General features: G+C 42.9%; 1 protein-coding gene across 5 annotated transcripts in view; it reads left to right on the forward strand.

The window, feature by feature from the left end:
- Window positions 1-22,824, forward strand: part of KIDINS220 (kinase D interacting substrate 220) — a 942,023-nt gene that overhangs the window by 128,792 nt on the left and 790,407 nt on the right. For all 5 annotated transcript variants that reach the window (XM_086926367.1, XM_086926369.1, XM_086926371.1 and 2 more), the window contains exon 3: window positions 11,694-11,792. In XM_086926367.1, coding sequence (XP_086782493.1) covers window positions 11,694-11,792 — 99 coding nt within the window. The remainder of the gene's footprint in view (window positions 1-11,693; window positions 11,793-22,824) is intronic.

A 22,824-nucleotide genomic window follows, 5' to 3' on the forward strand; every position in this document is an offset into this window, starting at 1 on the left:
TGGCCTAGACAGTGGCTTAGAGTAGAGTGGCTTACCGTTGGTTGCAGTGGCGTGGATTAGAGTGGCGTTGAGTGCATTGTTTCAGAGTAGAGTGAAGTGATGTAGAGTGCAGTGGTGCCGAGTAGATTAGAATGGCTTAGAGTGGATTTGCATAGAGTGCAGTGACTTAGAGTAGATTGATGCGAAGGTCAGTGGCGTAGAGTGGCATTAAGAAGAGTGGCATAAAGTAGAGTGGTAGAGAGCACTGTGTTGCAGAGTATACTGTTGTAGAGTGCAGTGATGTATAGTGGAGTGGTGTGCAGTGGCACAGAGTAGAGTGGTATAGAGTGCAACAACGCAGAGTAGAATAGAGTGCAGTGACAGAGTACAATGGCATAGAGTGCAGTGGCATAGAGTGCAGTGGCATAAAGTGGTGCAGAGGAGAGTGGAGTGGTGCTGAGTGCAGTGGCATAGAGTGTAGTCGCGTAGAGTAGATTGTTTTACAGTAGAGTGCAGTGGTGCAGAGTAAGTTAGAGTGTTAGAGTGGCGTAGAGGAGATTGGCATAGAGTGCACTAGCATACAGTGGAGTGGTATAGAGTAAGAATGCATTGGCGTAGAGTGCAGTTGCATAACATGCAGTGTTGCAGAGTAGGGTGGAATAGAGTGGCGGGGAGTGGTGTAGAGTGCACTGGCAAAGAGTGCATTGGTGCATAGTAGATTAGTGTGAGGTAGAGTGCATTGGCATAGAGTAAAGCAGAGGAGTGGAGTGGTGCAGAGAAGAGTGCAGTGAGGCAGTGTGGGGTAGAGTGGTGTAGTGTAGAGAGGCGTAGACTACAGGAGCATAGAGTAGATTGTTTCAGAGTAGAGTGACATGGCATAGAGTGCAGTGGCATCGAGTCGGGTGTCAGAGTGCAGTGGTGCAGAGTAGATTAGAGTGACTTAGAGTGGATTGGCATAGAGTACAGTGGCTTAGAGAGCAATGTTGCATAATAGTGACATACAGTGAAGTGGTGCAGAGTATAGTTGAGTGGTGCAGAAGTTAGTGCAGAAGCATAGAGTGGAGTGAGGTAGAGTAGAGTTGCTTAGAGTACACTAGCATAGAGTAGATTGATGCAGTGGTGTAGAGTACAGTGGTGAGTGCAGTAGAGCAGTATCAAGTGCAAAGGCGTAGAGTGCAGTCATGCAGAGTACAGTGGCGTAGATCTGTGCAGAGAGCAGTGACATAGAGTACAGTGGTGCATAGTAGAATAGAGTGGCATAGAGTGCAGTGATGTAGAGCACAATAGTATAGAGTGACATTGCTTGCATTGCTGTCAAGTGCAGTGGTATAAAGTAGAATGTAGAGTATAGTGGGATAAAGTTCAGTGGTACAGAGTAGTTGGTGTAGGTACCACAGCGGAGGGTGCATTGAGTTTGATCAAAGTGGTGTAGAGGGAATTGGGGTAAAGTGCAGTGGCTTAGAGTAGAATGGCGTAGAGTGGTGCAGTGTAGAGGGCAGTGGCTCAGAGTGGAGTAGAGTGCAGTGGCTTAGAGTAGATTGTTTCAGAGTAGAGAACTGGAGTATAGTGGTGCAGGGTGGAGTGCAGTGGCCTAGAGTAGTGGTGTAGACCGCAATAAAGGGTCATAGATTGGCGCAGCGTTAGCTGCAGTGGCATAAAGTGGAGTGGCACAGAGTGTCATAAAGTGCAGTTGTATAGAGTACATTGTTTCAGAGTAGAGTGAAGTGGGGTAGAGTGCAGTGGTGCTGAGTAGATTAGAGTGGCTTAGAGTAGAGTGGAGTGATGCAGAGGTCAGTGGCATAGAGTGGCATGAAATAGAGTGGGAGAGTGCAGTGTTGCAGAGTAAATTGTTGTAGAGAGCAGTGATGTATATTACAGTGGCGTGGAGTGCAGTGGCACAGAGTAGAGTGGTGTAGAGTTCAGTGATGAAGAGTAGAATAAAGTGGCAGAGAGTGCAGTGACAGAGTACAATGACGTAGAGTGCAGTAGTGCCGTGTAGATTGGGGCAGAGTGTATTGGTTTTGAGCGAAGTGGTGAAGAGTGCATTGGCATAGAGTGATGCAGAGTGGAGTGGCACTGAGTGCTGTGGCATAAAGTGCAGTAGAGTAGATTGTGTCACAGTAGAGTGCAGTGGTGCAGAGTAAATTAGAGTGGTGTATCGGAGATAAGCATAGCGTGCTCAAGCTTACAGTGGAGAGGTACAGAGTAGAGTGCAGTGGCGTAAAGTGCAGTTTTGCAGACTAGGGTGGCATAGAGTGGAGTGGATCGGAATGGTGTAGTGCAGTGGTGCATAGTAGAGTAGTCTGAGGTAGAGTGCATTGGAATAGAGTAAAGTGGAGTGGTGTAGAGTAGAGAGTCATAGGTTGGAGTGATGCAGAGAAGAGTGCAGTGAGGCAGTGTGGAGTGGTGAAGAGTAGAGTGCAATGACGTGGAGTGTTGCAGAGTAGAGTGGAGTGGGTTAATGTGGAGTTAGCATGGTATGGTAGTGTATTGCCTTTACAGACAACACATCTTCAATTGAAATGCCAATTACATTTGTACTCGCATACAGTTTTACTGATAAATAGTATACAGTGTACAATGTGTGGGAATGTCATTTTCTAGTGTATTGATTTGATTTTCAGCACAGTTCATTTACAGACATTGTTGTGTTAATAAAAGCACAACGGGTATGGGGTAATAGATGACTGCAACTATCCCCTAATCAGGTTACAGTTATGAGTTTGGGTGGCAAGGATCAGAGATGCAATACCCTTACATCCCCTATGGAAAATTCCATAAAACACAATTAGGTACATAAAATAATCCAGCACTCTAACAAGTGGTATCAATTCTTATAACAAATAAATGTTCAAAAAGAAATCACAGGTGGTGATGTAACTTCTTTATTTGGTATTCTTTTCTTTCAAATTTACGACATGGATTAGCCAACGGGTTTCGTCCTTACGGACTTCTTCAGGGCGAGATAATTCTTGTAATATCCTTTTTAGCGGTTCTACTTCTAATTTTCTTTTTAATATGTAGGAAAAGAACAAGTTTTCAAAAGGGATTCCATATGTCACCTTAGTATAAATAGTAAGGCAACTTTATTCCAATCTGCTCCTGTAAAAGACTTCAAAATATAGTGTTCATTTGGCTATAATCGTCCGAATTTGTGAGAAAACGCCATGTAGGCAAGGATCGTCTCCGCCGGATTGGAAAAAAATATGATAAAGCCTTCCTCAGGCACTTCTCCAGAGTGCCTGAGTAACATTGTACGTTTTTTTAAACTGGGCACACACAAATTACGTGGGAGAGACTTTCTGTCTTATATTTGCATAGGCAGCAGTGCTGTCCCATAGACCCGGTAAACCGCCCAAATCTATAGCCTTTTAAAGGAATAAGGCTGCATCTTCACCAAAGCAGGTCTTTCTTTTAAAGGCCAGTTTAATGAGGCAGGCTAAGTTCACTGCTTTCCCCGGCTCTCGGAACAGTGGGTCACATATACTGGCATGGGCTTTTCGTGATAGTTCTTGTTTGTCGTCAATTGTGGATTGTATCTTCGTCATTTAATCAACAGTTTTGCAGTAAGCTTCGGAGTTCAGTTGTGATTAAAGATGTTTGGGGCATCAGGGGCATCAATTGCCTCTTTCAAGTAAGGTTCCTACATTAGTTTTTTGTAATGGAAACCCTGGAAATGCACCCCTGAGCTTCACGTAGTATCCCAAAAACCGAGCATTCAACATTATGGATTGCTTATAAAGACAAAATTCCAGCCGTATCTGTGAAGATGGTGCCGCGTCCGGGATGTTGACTAGACGTCTGTAAAATCTTAATTGCACGTTGTCCAACCAACTAGAGATGTCGTGATTAAAAGTAAATGAGCCATACGTAAGAGTTGGCATACTTTTGGCGTTAACTACTTAACAGATGCCAAATAGAACATTTGACGTTAACCAACTTATAGATGCCCAATAGATCATTGATGTTAACTACCTTGCAGATGCCTGATAGATCAATTAAAGACTGAGTAAATTGGATGTGTTCCATGGTTAGGCAGTTATTCATAAAAAGAAAAAAGAACAAATATGTTTTCTATAGTAACCAGCACATCTTAAAAGACTCTGTTAGCTGTACAGAACAAATATGCATTCATATGGTGGTGCTGTTTGTTTGATAATTCTTATTAGGACTGCCAAAATGTGAGACTGCATAATGCCAAGCACAGTAGTTCTTGGGCAAGAGAAAGAATGCCTGTCGAAGGTCATATGTCCGAGTGGACACTAGGGTTATTGTTGTTTTCTTGAAGTGATTGCATACACAGAATGCAGAATGCTCTACTACAGGGATGAGCGCATGCAGCTGTGTTGTGTCAATGGAATGCAGTACACAGTGAGCCACTTTGTAGTTGGGACTGTACATTCCAATATTCACAGAATGGCTCATGAGAAAGGTGAGTACCACATACATGGTGCAGAGAGGTGTTTAAGTTGTTACCCTAAAACAGTAATAAAAGCATGGTGTGCCCAAAGATAGAGTCAGTGTGAAAGTGTAGAATACATGGCACCCCTTTCAATAAGGTGAGTGCAGTTGTGCCCTAGGATAGGGCCAGTTTAGTGATGTATGTGGTGTGGAGTGCCCTATGACAGTGTGAATGCTGAAGAGTAAAATGCATGGAGTGCCCTGGGACAAGGCGAATACAAAGGTATATTGCATGGAATACATAATTATGAGATTAGTGCAGTATAAGGGGCCACTAGTATCGTAGGAGTTGAAGTGAACAAACGGCTCATGACAGAGATGAGAGCATTGTGTGGTCCTACCAGTTGAGCATGGTTTAATTTCACACATTGCCCTACGAGAGGGATTGGTGCAGCATATGGTCCCATTCCTTGAGAGGGAGTTGAAGTGCAAAGATTGCCCTATACCGAGGTGAGTGCAGTGTACGGTCCCACTATTGGTGTGGCAGTTAAAGTGCACAGAATGCTATAGGACTGGGACAAGCGTAGTCCTATTTAATGCACAGAATGACTAATAACAGGGATGGGCACATGTGATGTATATTACATGTAATGTCCACAAGAGGGATGAGTGAAGCCAACATTATGTTTCTACATACATTGGTTGGAGGCTAATTATGTCCACAGTGTGCTGTACTGGTTTTAATGGAGCTTGTTTGGGACCTGGTTGAAGTTTTTACTACTCACTCTAAAGTCTAAATGTGCAGATACATATCTCAGTTTTGTGATCATTTACAGGAGGGAGATGTTGGATGCTGCTTAACATGTCTCCAGTTACGTATTCATTTTAAAGGAGAGATGTGTGGTGGGATTGATTTCTTCTATTCCCTTCGTGGCCTGCTACTGCCCAGCTGGGAATGATCTGTGTGGAATGTTACGGCTGTCATCATGTGTATGTGTGAAAGTGAAGATCAATTGGAGGGGAAAATTAAGTAGGAAGCTACTGAGGCCATGCACGGCATCTAGACCGGTACTTCTCACCCTCTGTACTTTTCTACTAATACATGAGTTACCTACCGGAACACAGGACTCTAGCATCTTTGTACATCTTTCCACAGCCTTTTGGGGACAGGCCCTATCACCTGTCTCAATCGGAGCTTGCAGTCACTCCAACTTTTGAGAGTAAGATGGAGCTAGCTAAATGCAAGAAAGTGTCTAATGCCTTGTTAGGTTGATCTGATTGGTCTCTCTTCGTAAATGTGCTAGAGCGAACAGCTGTCTTTCTAGCACTGACAATTTTCTTTCAAGGGTGAGGGGGGGTAGAGGAAGGAAACAGAGGGACCCGTCTCCCTACCAATATTGTCAACAAACAAAAAGAGCCCATTCATCAATCATGGACATGCCCTCGACATCTGGTTAGAAAACTAAATATTTTCTTTAGATAACCCTCAGCCACCTGGGTTTCCCCATGGTGGCATGCTTCATCATTGGGTTCTACCCATTCTTATTCCGACGGGCATGCTACGACCTATGAGTTACGTGGGAGCACTTATAGGTCTGATATAGTAGATGAATATAGATGTGAAGACTAGGTGTCAGTTTCTTTGTGTAAATTTATAAAATACCCGTCTCATTGGAAAAATATTCTTTATTTACACCTCTAGTTGGTATGGTTAAAAAACGGGTAAAAACGACATGACTCAATGAATGGAATTAGGTTCCTGAGTTTATAAGTGTCTCCATGTTTCAAACCCTACCCCAAGACTTTTCATCAGGACAAGGATATCTACTTCCTGATACCACTGCTGTTAAACACCCTAGCTGCAACCCATCTGCATGCTAAGGGGAGTAAATATACATATAGCACCATTATGGTGTTATGCCTGGATGATCTGTAATTACATAATGTGAAGGTTAGTCAGCCAGGATCTCTGGCTATATTTCTAACTCTATACAGACACTGTTTTATGGAAATTTTCAAGCACATTGTGTCTCCTCCCTCATGAAATCAACTCTGTGAAACTTGTGATGAATTGTAAACATTCTTCAAGGTGGACACTTCTAGTGCAACCAAAAACGTGTGACACACAAGCAATTACACTGAGCACATGACAAACATAAATATCGAGGATAAAAAACTGAAATTAAACATAATTGTCTAGGACATGAAATACAATATCTCAGTAATAGATTAACCCCACGTTTGCTCATTTTGTCCTGGAACATTGCTGGTGTTGGTAAAAATCTTAAGGATCCTGAATGGGCTGATTATGTTGATACTAGTGACCTTTGTTTATTGCAAGAAACATGGGCTATAGATGTTCCGCATAGAGTCGGATATAAAACCTATGGCACTGAGGCAGTCCAGTCTGATAGGGGGAGACCGTCAGGGGGGTTGATTATATGGCTTAAAATCACCTTGGTTATGAGGGTTGAAATTATAGATACAGGAACACCCGACATTCTGGCTTTAAAAATTGTACCCCAAAATGGAAATGAATGTTACATCGTTAACGTTTACAATAGACCACTTGCTCATTCCAAGGTCTCACCAACTCTGGAAACACTGGATCTCTTTTTGAATAAGGTAGTTGGAGATACCCCGGTAATTCTGGGAGGCGACCTAAACTGCAACTTCGAACCAGTTTCTGGTATTAATGATGTTTTTGAGGACGAGGACCAGGTGTACAAAATCCCCCAGCTTGAAACCTCAAACTCTGTTAAGTGCTCCACTTTGGCCGTTCAATTGCTAAGGCTAACTGCAGACCTTGGTCTTAGAGCATGCAACGGCCGCCTCCCTTCGGATTTGTCAAAAAATCCTACCTTTGCGAAATCCAATAGTAATTTGGATTTCATACTTGTTTCCCTTAGCCTTTGGCATTATTTGATTGATTTGAAAGTGGCAAGTAGGGAGGAAAGTGATCACTACCCTTTAGAACTTTACATTGATGTGCAAATGTTTAGTGATATTACTGCCAACCTAGCTACTCCATCATCTGAGACCATCAATGGCAAAATATGTGAGGATGTACACATAAATAACAATAGGCGTGCAGTAAAATGGCCCCATATTTTGTCTGATGGTAAGGCCCTAGCATCGGTGTACTCTCTTTTTGGGGAAATGTTCGGACCTATAGCTGGTGATTCTTTCCTACCTGTCCACTTTGATCATTTTATTGAACTGCACAATGTCTTTTTCAGTGAATTAAAAACTTGCTTATCAAAAATGCCAAGGAAAAAGCAACAAAATATAAGAGTGGGGAGTCATGGAAAATTATGGTATGATCATACATGCAGGCTGGCCAAGAGAAATCTCCTGCTTGCCATTAAAAGCAAATCAAAGGAAGGAGTCAAACTTGCAAGGGAGGCATATAAGTGTGCCCTAAAAACATCGAAAAAACTATGGGAAGAGTCGATCTGGTCAGAAATGTTAGTTGCTGCAAAGACTAATGATAATGTTGGCTTTTGGAGGCTGGTGGCAAACGAGGGGCATGCAGGCAGAGCTGTAAAAGACACGTTTGTGGATGAAATGACATGGGTGACCCACTTCACATCCCTTTATAAACAATATGACGGTGATGACAACAAGATACCATGGTTCCCTCCTCCCATTGAACCCCTTGACTTCACATTGGAGGAAACAATAAGGGCGATTAATGAACTAAAAAACTGCAAAGCACCAGGCCCTGATAAAATACCGGGGGATCTATACAAACATGACATTGAAGTATGGGCTCCTTATGTAAATCGTTTGTTTAATGTTTTGTCTACAAATTGTCGCTTTCCAGATAGTTGGCGTGCAGCGGAAGTTGTGTTAATTTTTAAAAAGGGGAATAGATTGGTACCTTCAAACTATAGACCAATTAGTTTAATGGACATCTTGCAAAAACTCTATTCTAAACACCTACTATTCCGGATTAATGATTGACTGGAGGATTCAAAAATAATTTCCAAATTCCAAGTTGGCTTTAGGAGCAAGACTAGTACTATAGATCAAATATTCAGATTCTGTTGTTTGATCTGGAAGTACGTGCATATTAGGAAAGGTCATTTGTATGTAGCTTTCGTAGATCTGAGAGCCGCATTTGACCTCGTCCCTCGCAACTTGCTCTGGAGGACCTTAAGTGAGGCAGGCTTGCCAGGGTGTCTTTTGGCCCAAATAGTAGAGTTGCATGCTGGAAATTATGCAAACATCAGGTGGGGTCCAAATGGCGAACTGACACGTAACATCCCCATTGAACGTGGGGTTCGTCAAGGGTGTGTCTTGGCCCCTACCTTGTTTTCTTTGTTTGTTAATGATGTTCCCAAATATTTGAAATGGTTGTACTAATGATTCCCCGCAGCTTAACGGAGAGAGGGTGCCTGCGTTGCTCTTTGCGGATGATACCATTCTCATATCCCAGACCAAGAAAGGACTCCAGGCACTCTTAAACTCCTTTAGCTGTTATTGTATGACCAAGGGCCTGGAAATAAATGCTGATAAAACGAAATGTATGGCATTAAACCCTAGCAAACCGGACAGAGGGTTTTTGACTTTAAATGGCCAGAAACTAGGAACAGTGGAAAACTTTTCCTATCTGGGCGTTACACTTGATTCCAAACTAAGTTGGAAGGCCCAGATTGAGAAAAGTAAGGTATCATATGCCCACAACGTCAAACCAATCATATGTAGACTAAACACTAGCACAAGCAAGAGTGTAACCCCTGTCTTAGAGCTTTTTAAATTTAAAATTCAATCTGCTGTGTTGTACGGAGCAGAGATTTGGGGACCGTGGGCCAGAGATAGCTTTCAGGGTTTGGACAACAAATTCATGAGAGCTATTGTAAGGGTCCCAAATAGTACACCCTTAATACCCCTCCAGCTTGATTTGAATTTTAAAAGAACAGATTACTTTGCCATTATAAGACCATTAATGTTTTGGGTTAGGTTGTGGTCTACCCCAGAACTGCTTGAATACAGAAATGGCCTCCAAGAATTGTTGATCCTTGATTATTTCAACTCTATTCAGTGGCTTGTGCACATTGAGAAATGGTTCACGCTTCTGGGCCTGTACTCAATGTGGGAGAATCCAGACAATCTACCGGCTTTTTCCAAATCTATACTAAAACGAGCCTTTTGGTCTTACATGAGTGACAGGCTCATACATGAAAGCAGAGTTGGATCCCTAACCCAAGATTTTTTATCTTTTAAGGACGAACCCCTCTTCGAATCCTTTTTAGATGAAATAGAGCCACCTATTGCAAAGTCCCTTTATCTGAAGTTTAGATATGGGATTCTTATGTTGAGCTATAACACAGAACGTTGGTCACAGAAAAGATTGGGAGGCCCGAATGTCAAAAGCGGGTGTTGTTCTATGTGTTCAAACCCCTGCAAGGAGAATAAGGTTCACATGTTGTTTATATGTAGTGCCTACCTGAAGGCTCGAAAGAAATGGCTAAAACCCATGTGCACTCTCCTAGGAACCAGATCCTGCTTTACAGCATATAGGATCATAAAAAGCAATACAACTCAGTTTATTGTATTTAGCATAAGTAGGTTCCTCTACTCTGTGTATATTACTCGCAGGAAACTTGGACAGATACTTTGAGTAGAACTTTTGTTTATATCGATAAAAATCTGTTGCCAAAACGAAATGTGTTTTAAACTAAGGAGATGAAAACTAACTCTTGTATTACATTTTTTAAACTTACTGTTTTAAAATGTTGTTGTATGTATGTTATTACAACTGTCTGTTTTTTATTTATACGTGTCTTTTATGGCCAAACTGGCCGAAATAAAGAAATAAATAAAATAAATATGGCTAAAATGCGCCACATACATGTATAGTGCCTAAATCTGGCATCATGAGTTCCCTGAGGGAAAGGGACGCCTGTAGCCACACACTGCGAAGATGTGAGAAAACGTGTGACTTGGTTGAGCAACATGATAGTTATGCCAAATGCTTATCCGGACATGGACTTATTCGACACAGGATCAAATAGTTCAGACTCTAGCTCAGTAGCCAACGGGAACAGTGGAAGGAGAACTAACAGAAGGGTATATGGGCAAGGAAGAGGATGAGGACCACATAATGGCCCACCCATGTACCCGGTACCATTTTATTATATCCCACCCCCACCACAAATGCAACCACTCCCGTTCGACACTTGGTAACCACTGAGTGGCATTTTCCAGGCTCACTCCTCTGACAGATGCCAGATGGATGCATGGGCTAACCCACACTGAAATTGCTAACATGAGGGTTCCTCGCAGAATTATATTATGTTTTGATATTAAATTCTACACAGCCTCTTTGCTAGGCCTAACCTGCTTGCTACTGCTTTCTCCTCCTCTCTTACCCATGCCCAGTTGTTGAATCTACTCACAAAGTTAAGTATTTAAAAGAGCAAGGATATAAAAGACTGATACAGTTCTGTTTAATATACCTCTGTTACTATTGGTGTGTTGCTCGTTATCATAATCAATGCCTTCCCTTGTACCTCATTCTCATTAACAAAATATGCAGAGATTGCTTGGTTCCTTTTGATTGTATTAGACTTGGGGAGAGTGAACATATCTGGAGAGAATGAATGATGCATCCGTGTGCGATACCAGTGAGGAACCTCTGATGTAACTCCTTTCTAATATATTTCCAGTCCTGTCTTTTGATGAAAGGGTGCCAGCAAAGTTCATAATTGGAAAACAGCTTACTGGTTAGGAGTAAATGTAACTTTATCCTTGGGTTTGTGTGTGAAATACTTTCCATGTGGCTAGTCTGCTTTCTCTCATCTTCTATCCATGTTTATGGAAGGAGAGTTTATATACAGCCCTAAAATTTACCTTAAATAGGGGTTGGTATCCTCATAATTGTGATACATAATGTTCTTTCAGTCAAACAAACACCCTTTTGAAGAAACCTGCTACCAGATATCTTCATTTCTGGTATTTGACAATCCTATTTCTTCCAGTCTATTCCTGTACCCAAACAGAAGGAATATGCACACCTGAAATTTGTTATTCGTAACCCCGAAAACCTGCATAGAACATAGAAGGTTTAGTTAACCACTAAAGGTGGTGTCTAAGAAGCGTGAGAGGCAACCATCATCTTTTCACAGCCGAGAATGTATGGGGAATCATTCAAGTTTGTCTACATCATTGCTGAAGTTTGAGAACAGCTGTGTATATTGGTAAAATATAGTTAATATAGTAAAACAATTGGGTTTGTCCATGAAGAACATACTTAATCGTGTATTTTTACAGCTGTACTTTTCTTGTTTACACGTTTTTCTTTTTAGAATGGTCAGACTCCACTCATGTTGGCTGCCGAACAAGGCAATTTGCAGATGGTGCAAGAGCTGCTCAGCAACGGTGCCAACTGTAATCTAGATGACATAGTAAGTATTGTGTTTTTTTATTTTTAGAAATCTCATGTACTTTCAAGCTTGGCAGCTGTGTTTGACACTTTGCAGTGAGACACAAACATGTTCCTTAACAACATCAATGAACAGAAGGCTCCCGAGCATAACTTTTAGTGCCCAGCTGGATGTTTTAACATACAACATTAAAAATACTTGGTCTGTGCCCAAATAACTTATTCAAAGCTGATGTATTGTGGTATGAATGTTTGATGTAACAGCAGGGAATCATCTAGAGAACTGCAGAAGTTTCTTCAGTGCTAACCTCAGTTTCTGTGTGTACATGTAGATATGTGGACACAATGTTTCAGACCTGTCAAGTATCCCTACGTCTGTGCTGCATATGGTGCTTTGCTGCAGGCGAGTTTTGCATATCCCACTGTATAATATCAGCAAGGAAACAGTGTCAAAATTGGAGCAAATCTGCAAATAAAGCCTAGACCACATTAATAGGCACCGCTAGACGTTCACTGATGGGCAGCAAAAGCAGTAAAGACATGTTTCCTCTTTACTTTGTAAATGTCTCCAGTACAACCAGTGATGCGTGCATTTTCACACTGGAAACTACAAGGATGTATACTTGAAAAGTGGATTATTTGGGAATACAGAAACAAGGATTTGTTAAACAAATGCTTAAATAATGATATATTATTTTAGTTCACTCGCGCAGCCCACAAAGGCACCATCCGCAACCACCACCACCTCATCAGGACCACCAAGAGGACCTCCTTCAAAGACTGTCTCGATAACAACGCACACAACAGCAAGGAGCTCTTCAACGTCGTGAAGGAACTCTCCAACCCCAGCTCCAATGCCAACGACATCCGGCCGTTGCAAGGCCTGTGCGACTCCCTCGCCACCTTCTTTCACCGCACTATCGCCGATATCCACGATAGCTTCAACCCCCGGAGGACCCTAACAGACCCCAACACGTCGGAACCACCACACCCCACCGACTACGACCCACTGACAACCAGGGCCAACATGAGCTTCGAAGACACAATCAAGACCATGGGCACAATCCACTCCGGATCGCCGTCCGACCCTTTTCCACAACACCACTTCTTCAACATAGCCGGCATCTCCATCGCACCCCACCTATGCAACCTCATCAACCTCTCCTTCGAGACCGTGACCTTCCCTGAAAGCTGGAAACACGCCGATATCAATGCCCTACTGAAGAAACTCAAGGCGGACCCGAGCGAACTGAAAAACTTCCAGCCCATCTCACAGCTTCCGTTCCCAGCTAAGGTCATCAAGAAGATAGTCAACATCCAGCTCACCCGCTACCTCGAAGACGACAGCATCCTGGACCCCTCCAAATCAGGATTCAGCAGCAACCACAGCACAGAGACTGCCCTCATCGCTGCCACAGACGACATCAGGATCCTACTGGACAACAGCGAGATGGCGGCCCTCATCCTCCTAGACCTCTCCGCCGCCTTCGAGCCCGTCTGCCACCGCACACTACGCGCTCGACGCAGGGATCCGAGACAAGGCCCTGGACTTGACCTCCTCCATCCTCTCTGGTAGAACCCAAAGAGTCCGCCTCCCCCCGTTACGATCCGAAGTCTCCGAGATCATCTGCGGCGTCCCGCAGGGATCCTCCCTCAGCCCGACGTTGTTCAACGTCTACATGGCACCTCTCGGACGCATCGCCCGACATCACGACCTCAACATAATCTCCTACGCCGACGACACACAACTGATCCTCTCCCTCACCAAGGACCCCCTCACTGCCAAATTTAACCTCCACCTGGGAATAAAGGCCGTCGCCGACTGGATGGAGGCTAGCCGCCTTAAGCTGAACACAGACAAGACGGAGATCCTCATCCTCTGGCCCAACCCCTCAGCATGGGATGACTCCTGGTGGCACGCATCGCTGGGGACACACCACGCACGCAACCTGGGAATCATCCTCGACTCGAAACTCAACATGACCAAACAAGTCAACGCTGTCTCCTCCACCTGCTTCAACACCCTACGTATGCTCCACAAGATCTTCAGATGGATCCTGACAGACACAAGGAAAACAGTCACCTAGGCCCTAGTCAGCAGCAGACTCACCCTCTACGCAGGAGCCCCGACCAAGCTCATCAACAGACTGCAAAGAATACAGAATGCCTCTGCATGCCTGATCCCCGACGTCCCGCGCCTCTACCACATCACCCCGCACCTGAGGAACCTGCACTGTCGACAAAAGAATCTCCTTCAAGCTCCTGATCCACGCACACAAGGCACTCCACAAGACCGGCCCAGCCTATCTCAACAGTCGACTCTCCTTCTACGTACCCAATAGGAAACTCCGCTCCTCAGACCTCTCCCTGGCTACCGTCCCACGCATCAGTAGAACCACAGCCGGAGGCAAATCCTTCTCCCACCACGCCGCCAAGATCTGGAACACCCTCCCCCTCATCCTACGACAAACCGAAGACCTTCTCCCTTCAGGAGACAACTCAAGACCTGGCTGTTGGACCAGTAGCAACAGCACCACCCCCTCTCCCCACTCTCAGTGCCATGAACCCCTTGCGGGTATGTAGTGCGCTTTACAATTTACTTGTTTGATTGACTGATTATTTTAGTTCATAAACCAATGTAAAACTAAATAACATTTTTTAATTTTAATGTGAAGGTTGCAGCTTTTCAAAATTCAATTGAAGCCATTCATCATCCTTACTATATTCGGTTTGATGCACTTGCTTTGCTCCCAGAAATCAATCTGAGAATAGTAACTTAATTTTTAGCCTCTAATTTCAAATTCCTTCACATTTACAGAACATTAAAACATTTTTTTTTCAATTTTACTTTATTTATATACACTTTATTAATCTGTTAATATGATTTAATTTTCTAATTAGTTCCGGAGTTCCTGAGTAGGCTTGGCTGACACCAGTGAGTCCCCTGACCACAGGTTAAAACCCACTGCTCCAGAGTTTGAGTGCCTAGAACCGTATTCCTCCTTTTTATAGTTGTGTTTCTCTACTCTGACATCAGCTACTCTGGGTGTAAGCCACCTTAAAAGGAACCTTATGTAAAATTGTGTGAATATCGAGATAATTGCTCTTAAACCTCAATAGCACAAAATTAAAATCAAGAGGATATGTTGATGGATCCATAGGTGTTTCAATGTATCAACAGGTCCTATCAGTTCCTTCTAATCCTCGGTAACTGCCCAAACAATAGATTCTTTCTTAGTGCCTTAGGATGGCAGCTGTTCAATAAGAGCAGCACATTTTTGTCAACATGTTTCTTATGGACCCTGGTGTTTAAACTCCCATTGTGGGTGGTATGATCAGTATGTCTAAAAGCACTCATTCTTGCTGATAGCGTATTGAAACTCCGAGTTCATGCTATGCTATGCAATGCGGTTTTATATAGCGCACAGCTGCCCTAGCAAAAGAGCGTCCCAGCGCTGAACAGAAAACAGCAAAAACAATAGACAACAAACAACAATTTACGAGGAAGGAAAGAGGTACGTTTTGAGTGCCTTACGAAAGGCCAGGTAGTTATCCATACTACGAATAGCAATGGGGAGCGTATTCCAAAGTCTGGCTGCCAATACCCCAAAGGAGCGACCACCAGCACAAACCCTCCTCACCCGAGGAACAACCGCCAAATGCTGGCCTGTGGATCGAAGTTGGCGGGAAGGTATGTAGGGTGTGAGCAGATTGGCTAGGATCTCTGGGGAGGACAGATTTAGGATTTTAAAAGACAAGCAGAGAGTTTTAAACTTGATGCGTTTAGCTACAGGCAGCCAATGTAGCCGACGAATAGCACTGGAAGTGGGGCATGACCTGGGCAAACATAGCAAAGCTCTAGCAGCAATGTTCTGACCCCTCTGCAATCTTGTGACTTCTGTTTTGTTACCTCCCAAATAGAGTGAGTTGGAATAGTCTAAGCTAGACAAAATGCCTGGATAATCACTTGCCTCATTGCCAGGTCAAAGAACCACAGCACTGGTTTAAGCCCCTGTAGGATATCAAAACATGATCCAGCTACTTTCTTTGTTTGTGTCTGAAAGCTAAGGGCGGAATCCATCCACACCCCCAGATTTTTTATCAAACTGTTTGAGGGCGGGTGAACCGCCCAACTTGGCAGGCCACCAATGCTCACTCCACACCTCAGTGTTTTTCCCAACCAGCAGGACCTCAGACTTGTTAGCATTTAACTGAAGACAGTTGGCAGTCATCCACTCAGATATGATCTCTAAATCCCTCCGGAACTTGCAAACGCCCTGACCTGAGTCATCTGAGAGAGCGACCACCAACTGTGTGTCGTCCGGATAGGACACTGCTGTGAGCCCTCTGCTTTTTGCTACTGCTGCTAGAGGTTGCACATACACGTTAAACAGCGTAGGGCTCAAAGCTGAGCCCTGCGGTACCCCATATTTGATGGTATGGATCTTAGATGCGATATGGGGCACTGCAACCTGAAAGGTCCCATCAGCAAAGGAAGCAAACCACTCAAGAGCAGAGTCCCTGATTCCCACCTCCTCCAACCTCTGTAGCAGGATCTGGTGGGAGACAGTGTCGAATGCAGCACTGAGGTCTAACAAAATCAGTGCTGATGTACGACCCTAATCTAGGGCCCCCCCTCAAATGCTCGGTCACAGTTAGAAGAGCTGATTCTGTACTGTGACCCGGCCGAAAACTGTTCTGGGAGGGGTCCAATAGGTTGTTCTTCTCCAGATAACCTGCAAGTATGGAATTAATGTATGATTCCAAAATTTTGGAGACCCAAGGTAGGAGAGAGATGGGACGGAAGTTCTCTGGTTTAGTGGTGTCAAGCTTAGGCTTTTTCAACAGCGGGATCACCCTCGCTTGCTTCCAAGCATTAGGGACAGTTGATGCAACTAGAGACTGATTGATTAAATCGCTCAAAAATGGTAGAAACACGGGCAACGATTTCGGAAATTGATCCGGCTTAAGGGTGTCAGCAGGAGAGCCAGATTTAATTTTATGGCAGCGCATAAATAAAGCCTCTTGAGAGATAGGTGGAAAGGCACCCAACGTATGATTACAAGAGGATCTAGACCTAAAACCCTTCTGAACGACTTTTTGAGGGAAGGTGCCATATATTGTTTCTACCTTCTTCACAAAAAATGAAGCAAGGTCTCCCATTGAACATCGGATATTACAGAGGGTGCAAGAGTATCTGTCGAGGTTTTAATATCCTTTACTATGGAGAAGACGCTTTTAAAAAGGTTGCTACTGTTTCTGATCACATCTGAGTAGTAGGCTGCCCGCTCAGATTGGATCGCATTATGATATTTCTTAATTGCTAACTGGTAGCATCTCTTTTAGCAATGGATCGTAGTCTCTTCTCCAGGCACGTTCCAACTTTTTACAACCTCTCCGCAGGGATGCCATCCTGCCATTGTACCATGCATTAGCCTTAGTGCCACAACACTTAGACCACCTGGCAGGAACCAGGGAGTCCAGAGTATGAACAATCCAGTTCGAAAAAGCTCTATCAGCCAGCACAGGGTCAGACGGAATCTTAGGTGTAGTGGCAGAAAGGAGCTCATTAAATTGGGTAATATCAAATTTATGCCATGGACGCCTACAGGAGAGTTTTTCGGGAACCCTCTTAACCGGCTCGACTTTTGCATTAATCCAAGGCAGGAGGACTGGGATGGAAAGTTTATTCCAACCATTCTAAATAATGTTGGTTATCTGTAGAGGAAACCTAAAGTTTTCTCTTGTCACAGAGTGAGCTGGTGGCACCAAATATATTCTTCTGCCCAAAGTGGTGGTGGAGGAGAGGTTCCTTGGAGGAGGGTGAAGTTGAAGCTTGTTAAAGCACCTCCTACCAGTAGGAAGATGTTATCTTCAAAATGAAAGAAGTTGCGAGTTAATATCAGCTCAGCAAAATTGATCTCAAATGATGTTGGTGTGTGGCAGACCCATTCATAATCTATCACGATTTATTTTATGAGATTAAGAGATATCATTGATGGGTTACTAGTGTACAGTGTTTCATTTGTAAACTCTGTAGCAATTGGATGAAAGAGTTAAGTGATACTAATGAGGTGATGAACATTGTTGAGGTCCATCGGGTATGTTGGTATCTTCAAAACTTCAATGTGCAGAAAAACATTCCCTGCAACATTCAGCGATGTTTTAATCCCACCTAGTCCTGGCACTACATTGTTTGACCAATAAGTGGGAATAGCACTTTGTTTCCCCATTGAGTCAGAGGCGGTTGTGCTGCTCCCTCTTTATACATGTCCTTTTCCATCCTTACATTGTTTGTTTAGCCCTGACTGAGCAGCCCATCATGTAGCAAAGAAAGCCAGTGTCACACAGTAATCTGAGATATGGAAATGTTTTACTTTCTAAATATCTGTATGTATGTAACATACGTAGGTCTATGTGTGCTCTCTGTCATCACAGAAATCTGTTATTGTGTGCATCTAACTGCTCTTCTAATGACCATGCATATGTCACCCAATATTGACTAAATTGTTTTTGGCATTTAATTGCTTTCAGTTACTACTCAACTTAATGGGACTCGTTTTAACTACCTTAAAAGAAGGCAAGATTGAGTTAAAACTTGCAAGGATCTGAATATACTGTTGCATAAAGTAAGTCTGTAAGCCTAATTCTACAGTGTCTGACTTTCCCGCCCACGGATGCCTGAATTTAGTTCAGTGTACCAAAACCTGAACTTGAAAATCCAAGTTATTGTAGCCCTGCACAACTCCACTCAACTCTCTTGTTGATGTGACGTTAGCTTTTTCTAGGTTTGTAAAAGTACTGAAAAGATTTTCTGGGACACAATGGTTATTCAAACCCAATTTCAATCTTTAGAATATCACCTACCAGCACTGCACTACACTTTATAGCTAAAAAGTGTTTATTTCAACATTCTAATTATGTTGCTTACTCATGAAATGTAACCATAAAGAACATGATTAATATGACACTGAGGCACATGACTAACAATGAAAACAATCTGAACATTTCTAACATATGAAGACATTTATCAAACTAGTAAACTAACACCTTAATGCCCTCCTATATGTGGTACACTATGAGAGCCTGGAGTAGATTAACTTGCATTTAGAGCTTCTTGAGAGACGACATCCAGCATACCGGTTTACAGCAAAGTGCTATGATTTTCAGGAGGACTGCAAATGAGTGTTCTCTCACAAGACCACACACAACAGCTCTGCTCAGCTCTTCTGCTCTCAGCGCGTTATTGAGGTACTGAAGAGTTCAGCAGCATGTTGATCTGGCCGGTTGTGTCAGAAGAATCTCGGGCAGCATCTAGTGCGATAATCTGGGCCAACCACTGTCCTGATTTGAGGGTGTTTTCAGAGGGTTTTTATAGTAAAATTGAGCCCTCTTACCTTTCTTAAAGAATGTATTGCAATCATATACATCAGATAGATGTAATAATAAGGTAGAATTATGTCAATAGAGACTTCACTGTTTGGGTTACAGCTGTTATTTGACCATGGAAAAGGCACTTGTTGTATTCTTGTTTCACAATGTAACCTAGTTCTTTTCTAGAACTGGCATGCTTCATGCAGGACGAGTATTCTGTGAGGCATTTGTCAATGGGATCAATCCTGGCTGGTCGCTGATCTCTGACATGGCTAATAAAGCTCCTTTCACCACATCTATGGTGTACGGACCATCTTTCTTTCAGTGATGACGAGCGGAGTCTGTGACCCTGTGCAGAGAGTAGAAGTCGCCTTAAAAAACCTTGTAAAAATGTGTGAGGATCAAGATAGTTGCTCTTAAATCTCAATAACACAATATTAAAATTAAGAGGATATGTTAATGGATCCATAGGTGTTTCAGCGGGTCAATTGCAGCCAATCGTGAGTCTTGTTTCCTTGGTGAAACACGTTCAAGCCAGCTGTGTAAGACTGCCTATTACCGGCAATTGTATGGGACTGGTGAAGGTAGTTCACTAAGGAGTACATTAAATTATAAATAGCCCTGCAATGCATGAGGTGAAGGTATTCGTGAAGGGTACTATTGATTTATGTCTACCCCTGCAATGTGCAAGGCTTACAAGCGCCGTGACCTCATGCAGTTGCAACTGCATCAGCGCGTATCTGCGCATGACCGCGACTTCTATATGAGTTGTGTTGCCACTGAGTAGGGGCATTGTGTTCAGCGCCAGCTGCACACGCTAGTGAGGCAGAGAATGAGGAAAGAAGCATTGGAAAACATGATTTGACGCCCACCTTAGACGGTTTCAACCGATCAGAGCTGCTGGATCCTGGAGTCTTTCTATTGATCGTCCATTTCTACTGAGGTGCTCAAAATCTTAAAACAAATTTAACGCTACTGCCCTTCGGTTGCTCTGTGTTTAACAGGATTGGTCAGTGAAAGCCTCATTCTGAGTGGCTCCAGAACCAGTAAATATTGCTGCTTATTGCATCCCCAGCAAGCAGCAGGATTGGACATTGAGGACTTCTTGCTGATTGGTTTTCGTCACAGCAGTCGTTTTGAAGCATTCTTACAATACATGTGAACCTCTGCATTTGAAACTTGCCAGCTTGTCATTGCAGACGTCTGTAACTACTTTTCTTATGTATGTTTGTTTTTCCTCTAGACTGAGGTGACTTCTTTTATTTTGTTATATTGTTTTGTATTGTATTAAAATTGTATTTATATAGCGCTATATTGTTTTCATTCCTTTCATATTTCAATTGGTGTTCTTTATTTTAGTAGCATTTCTTTCCATCAGAGTGTATTGTACTGAAGTAGGATATCATCATGCAGTCCATTTCTCCTCCGGCCGTGTTTCTTTCCACACAGGTGATCCCAGCATGCCTTAGAAGGACTGGCAAGAAGCATTCACAACATATTGAAAGGCTATAAGTGGAAATGTTTATGTGGCAAAAAGAAAATCTACTTTACTTGGGCATCATTTGGGAATGGAAGGTAGAAAAGTTCAGAAAACGTTGCTGTTGTGTAATGGTAACTCAGGCAATGGTGAAGGTGATTCAGATATGGATGAATATATGGTTGATGAGTACGTGGTGGTAATAAAAAAGCGTTGGAAGACAAATTTGGAAGGAAGGTGAGGTTGGTGGTCGAAAGACATGCTTTTCACTAGGGCATAATTGGCTGGTGATTCTGTAGCTGAATATGTTGCTAAGCAGAGATCAAAAGGGATCAGTAAGTTAACCGGACTTTGAATCTTAAGATCCAGGAAAAGTTATTGAGCATTAAGGAGCTCATGTTGGAAAGGTCCATAATCTTTGCAAAACGCATTAAAACACATCACATTATGTCGAAGCACTGAAAACCAAAGAAGGGGTGTACACGGTTAAGAGTGCAAATAAAGTTAGAACAATCTGAAGTGAGGGAGAAATGTAGATCTAGAGTCTTGTCAAATTCTAAGAAAAAAGCACGTTACAGGTATGGGAGTAGCGCAAACATAACTTCTTCCAACAGTTGTCTGGCTGTTATAGTGGTTTAAGTGTATTAAATAGGGCACGTTCTAGAATGTGCGAAGCTGATGGTCAGAAAGGTATGAACATGGTGTGGGAGCAATGCTTGTCATGTGAAAGTATGATGAGGGAGATGGATTCAAGCGAAGAAGTTTAAGTTTTAGTTGTGCGCGATGCAGAGGAAGCGTACAATATGGATGGGAAGATGGTAAATGTATACTGTACTGATGTGGATGCTGTGGTAGAGCCATATTTCCTTCCTAAATTTGAAGTGAACATTTTTGGAAAGGTCAGTTCAATGTGGGCTTATTCGTGTTCACCCTTTACACTGATAGAGACACATGGGAAACGTTGAACAAGAAGAATTTGGAAAAATACAAAATAGCAGCAGAGAGGTACGATGGGTCAAAATTACCAGTTGTAGGATGTTTCCCGAAAGAACTGTCCTCCAAAGGTAGAAGGCCTGATGGATGTGTCTACGTTTTGGAGAGGGTTAGAGTATTAATGAGTTGGAGAGACCAAAGAACACTATTAATAACATTGGACCCTAATAGTGCTGAGCAGGTTCTGTCAGTCAGACAAAGTGAGAGCTTGCAATATGTGGGGTACTTTCCTGATCGATTTAAAAAGGAGTTAGAACGCTTGTAGAAGTTCGTTCACAGAATTGTGTTGAAGGAAATGGCTATACCATTTGCAGAGTGTGACATATACTTTGCGAGGTATGTTGAATGATAAATTGGGAATATTACAGGAGATGAAGGTTATAAAACTTATCGAATCATAAGATTGGTTGAGCCCCATAATTATTGCCTGTAAGCCAAATGGTAAGATCAGAATGTGCATAGATCTTAGGCATTTAAACAAGAACATTTGGGTGGATTGGCATCCAGTGCCGAATGTAAATGAAAAGTTGGCTAGTGTGATAGGTTGGCAATACTATTCCACCATGGATTTGTCCAATGCTTACCACTAAATAATTTTACACCCTCACTCCAAATATCTAACTTTAGGTGCGTGCGGATACCATTCGGGTTAGCTTTGGCTGTTTTTCAAGGCATAAAACAACGATTGTTGGGAGGTCTGAATAAAGTAATGCACTTTCAAGGCGATGTACTAGCTTGGGTGGTAAGCAGGGTAGATAATGGTGGATGTCTGTGTGAGGTTCTGGAATTTTGGAAAACGTTGGATTTACTGTTGAATGTGAGAAGAGCACATTTGCGGGCTGGGAAGGGAATGGAACATCTAGGTCACAAGCTTTAAGGCAAAGGTTTTAGGCCAAAGACAAAGTTATTGGAGGCGATTGAGATAAGGCACCAAGTCTGCAAAACAAGGAGCGTAGGTCGTTCCTGGGGTTACCGGAGTTCTATGCAAAGTTCATAGATTATTTTGCTGACAGAGTACAACCCATGCGAGAACTGATGAAGAATGGGGACAAGGTATGAATTGTATTGTATTGTAATTGCATTTATATAGTGCTTTCTACCCCTCCCGAGGCGTCTAAGGGCTTTTTCGGCGAGTAGCACGCTACTCCGGAAGCCAAGAAGGATTAGTATAGAAAGTAATTTGAGTGGTGGATAGGTTAGTCAGTTATTT

The sequence above is a fragment of the Lissotriton vulgaris genome, chromosome 6 (assembly GCF_964263255.1).
Source record: "Lissotriton vulgaris chromosome 6, aLisVul1.2, whole genome shotgun sequence".
In the NCBI taxonomy this organism is placed as follows: domain Eukaryota; kingdom Metazoa; phylum Chordata; class Amphibia; order Caudata; family Salamandridae; genus Lissotriton; species Lissotriton vulgaris.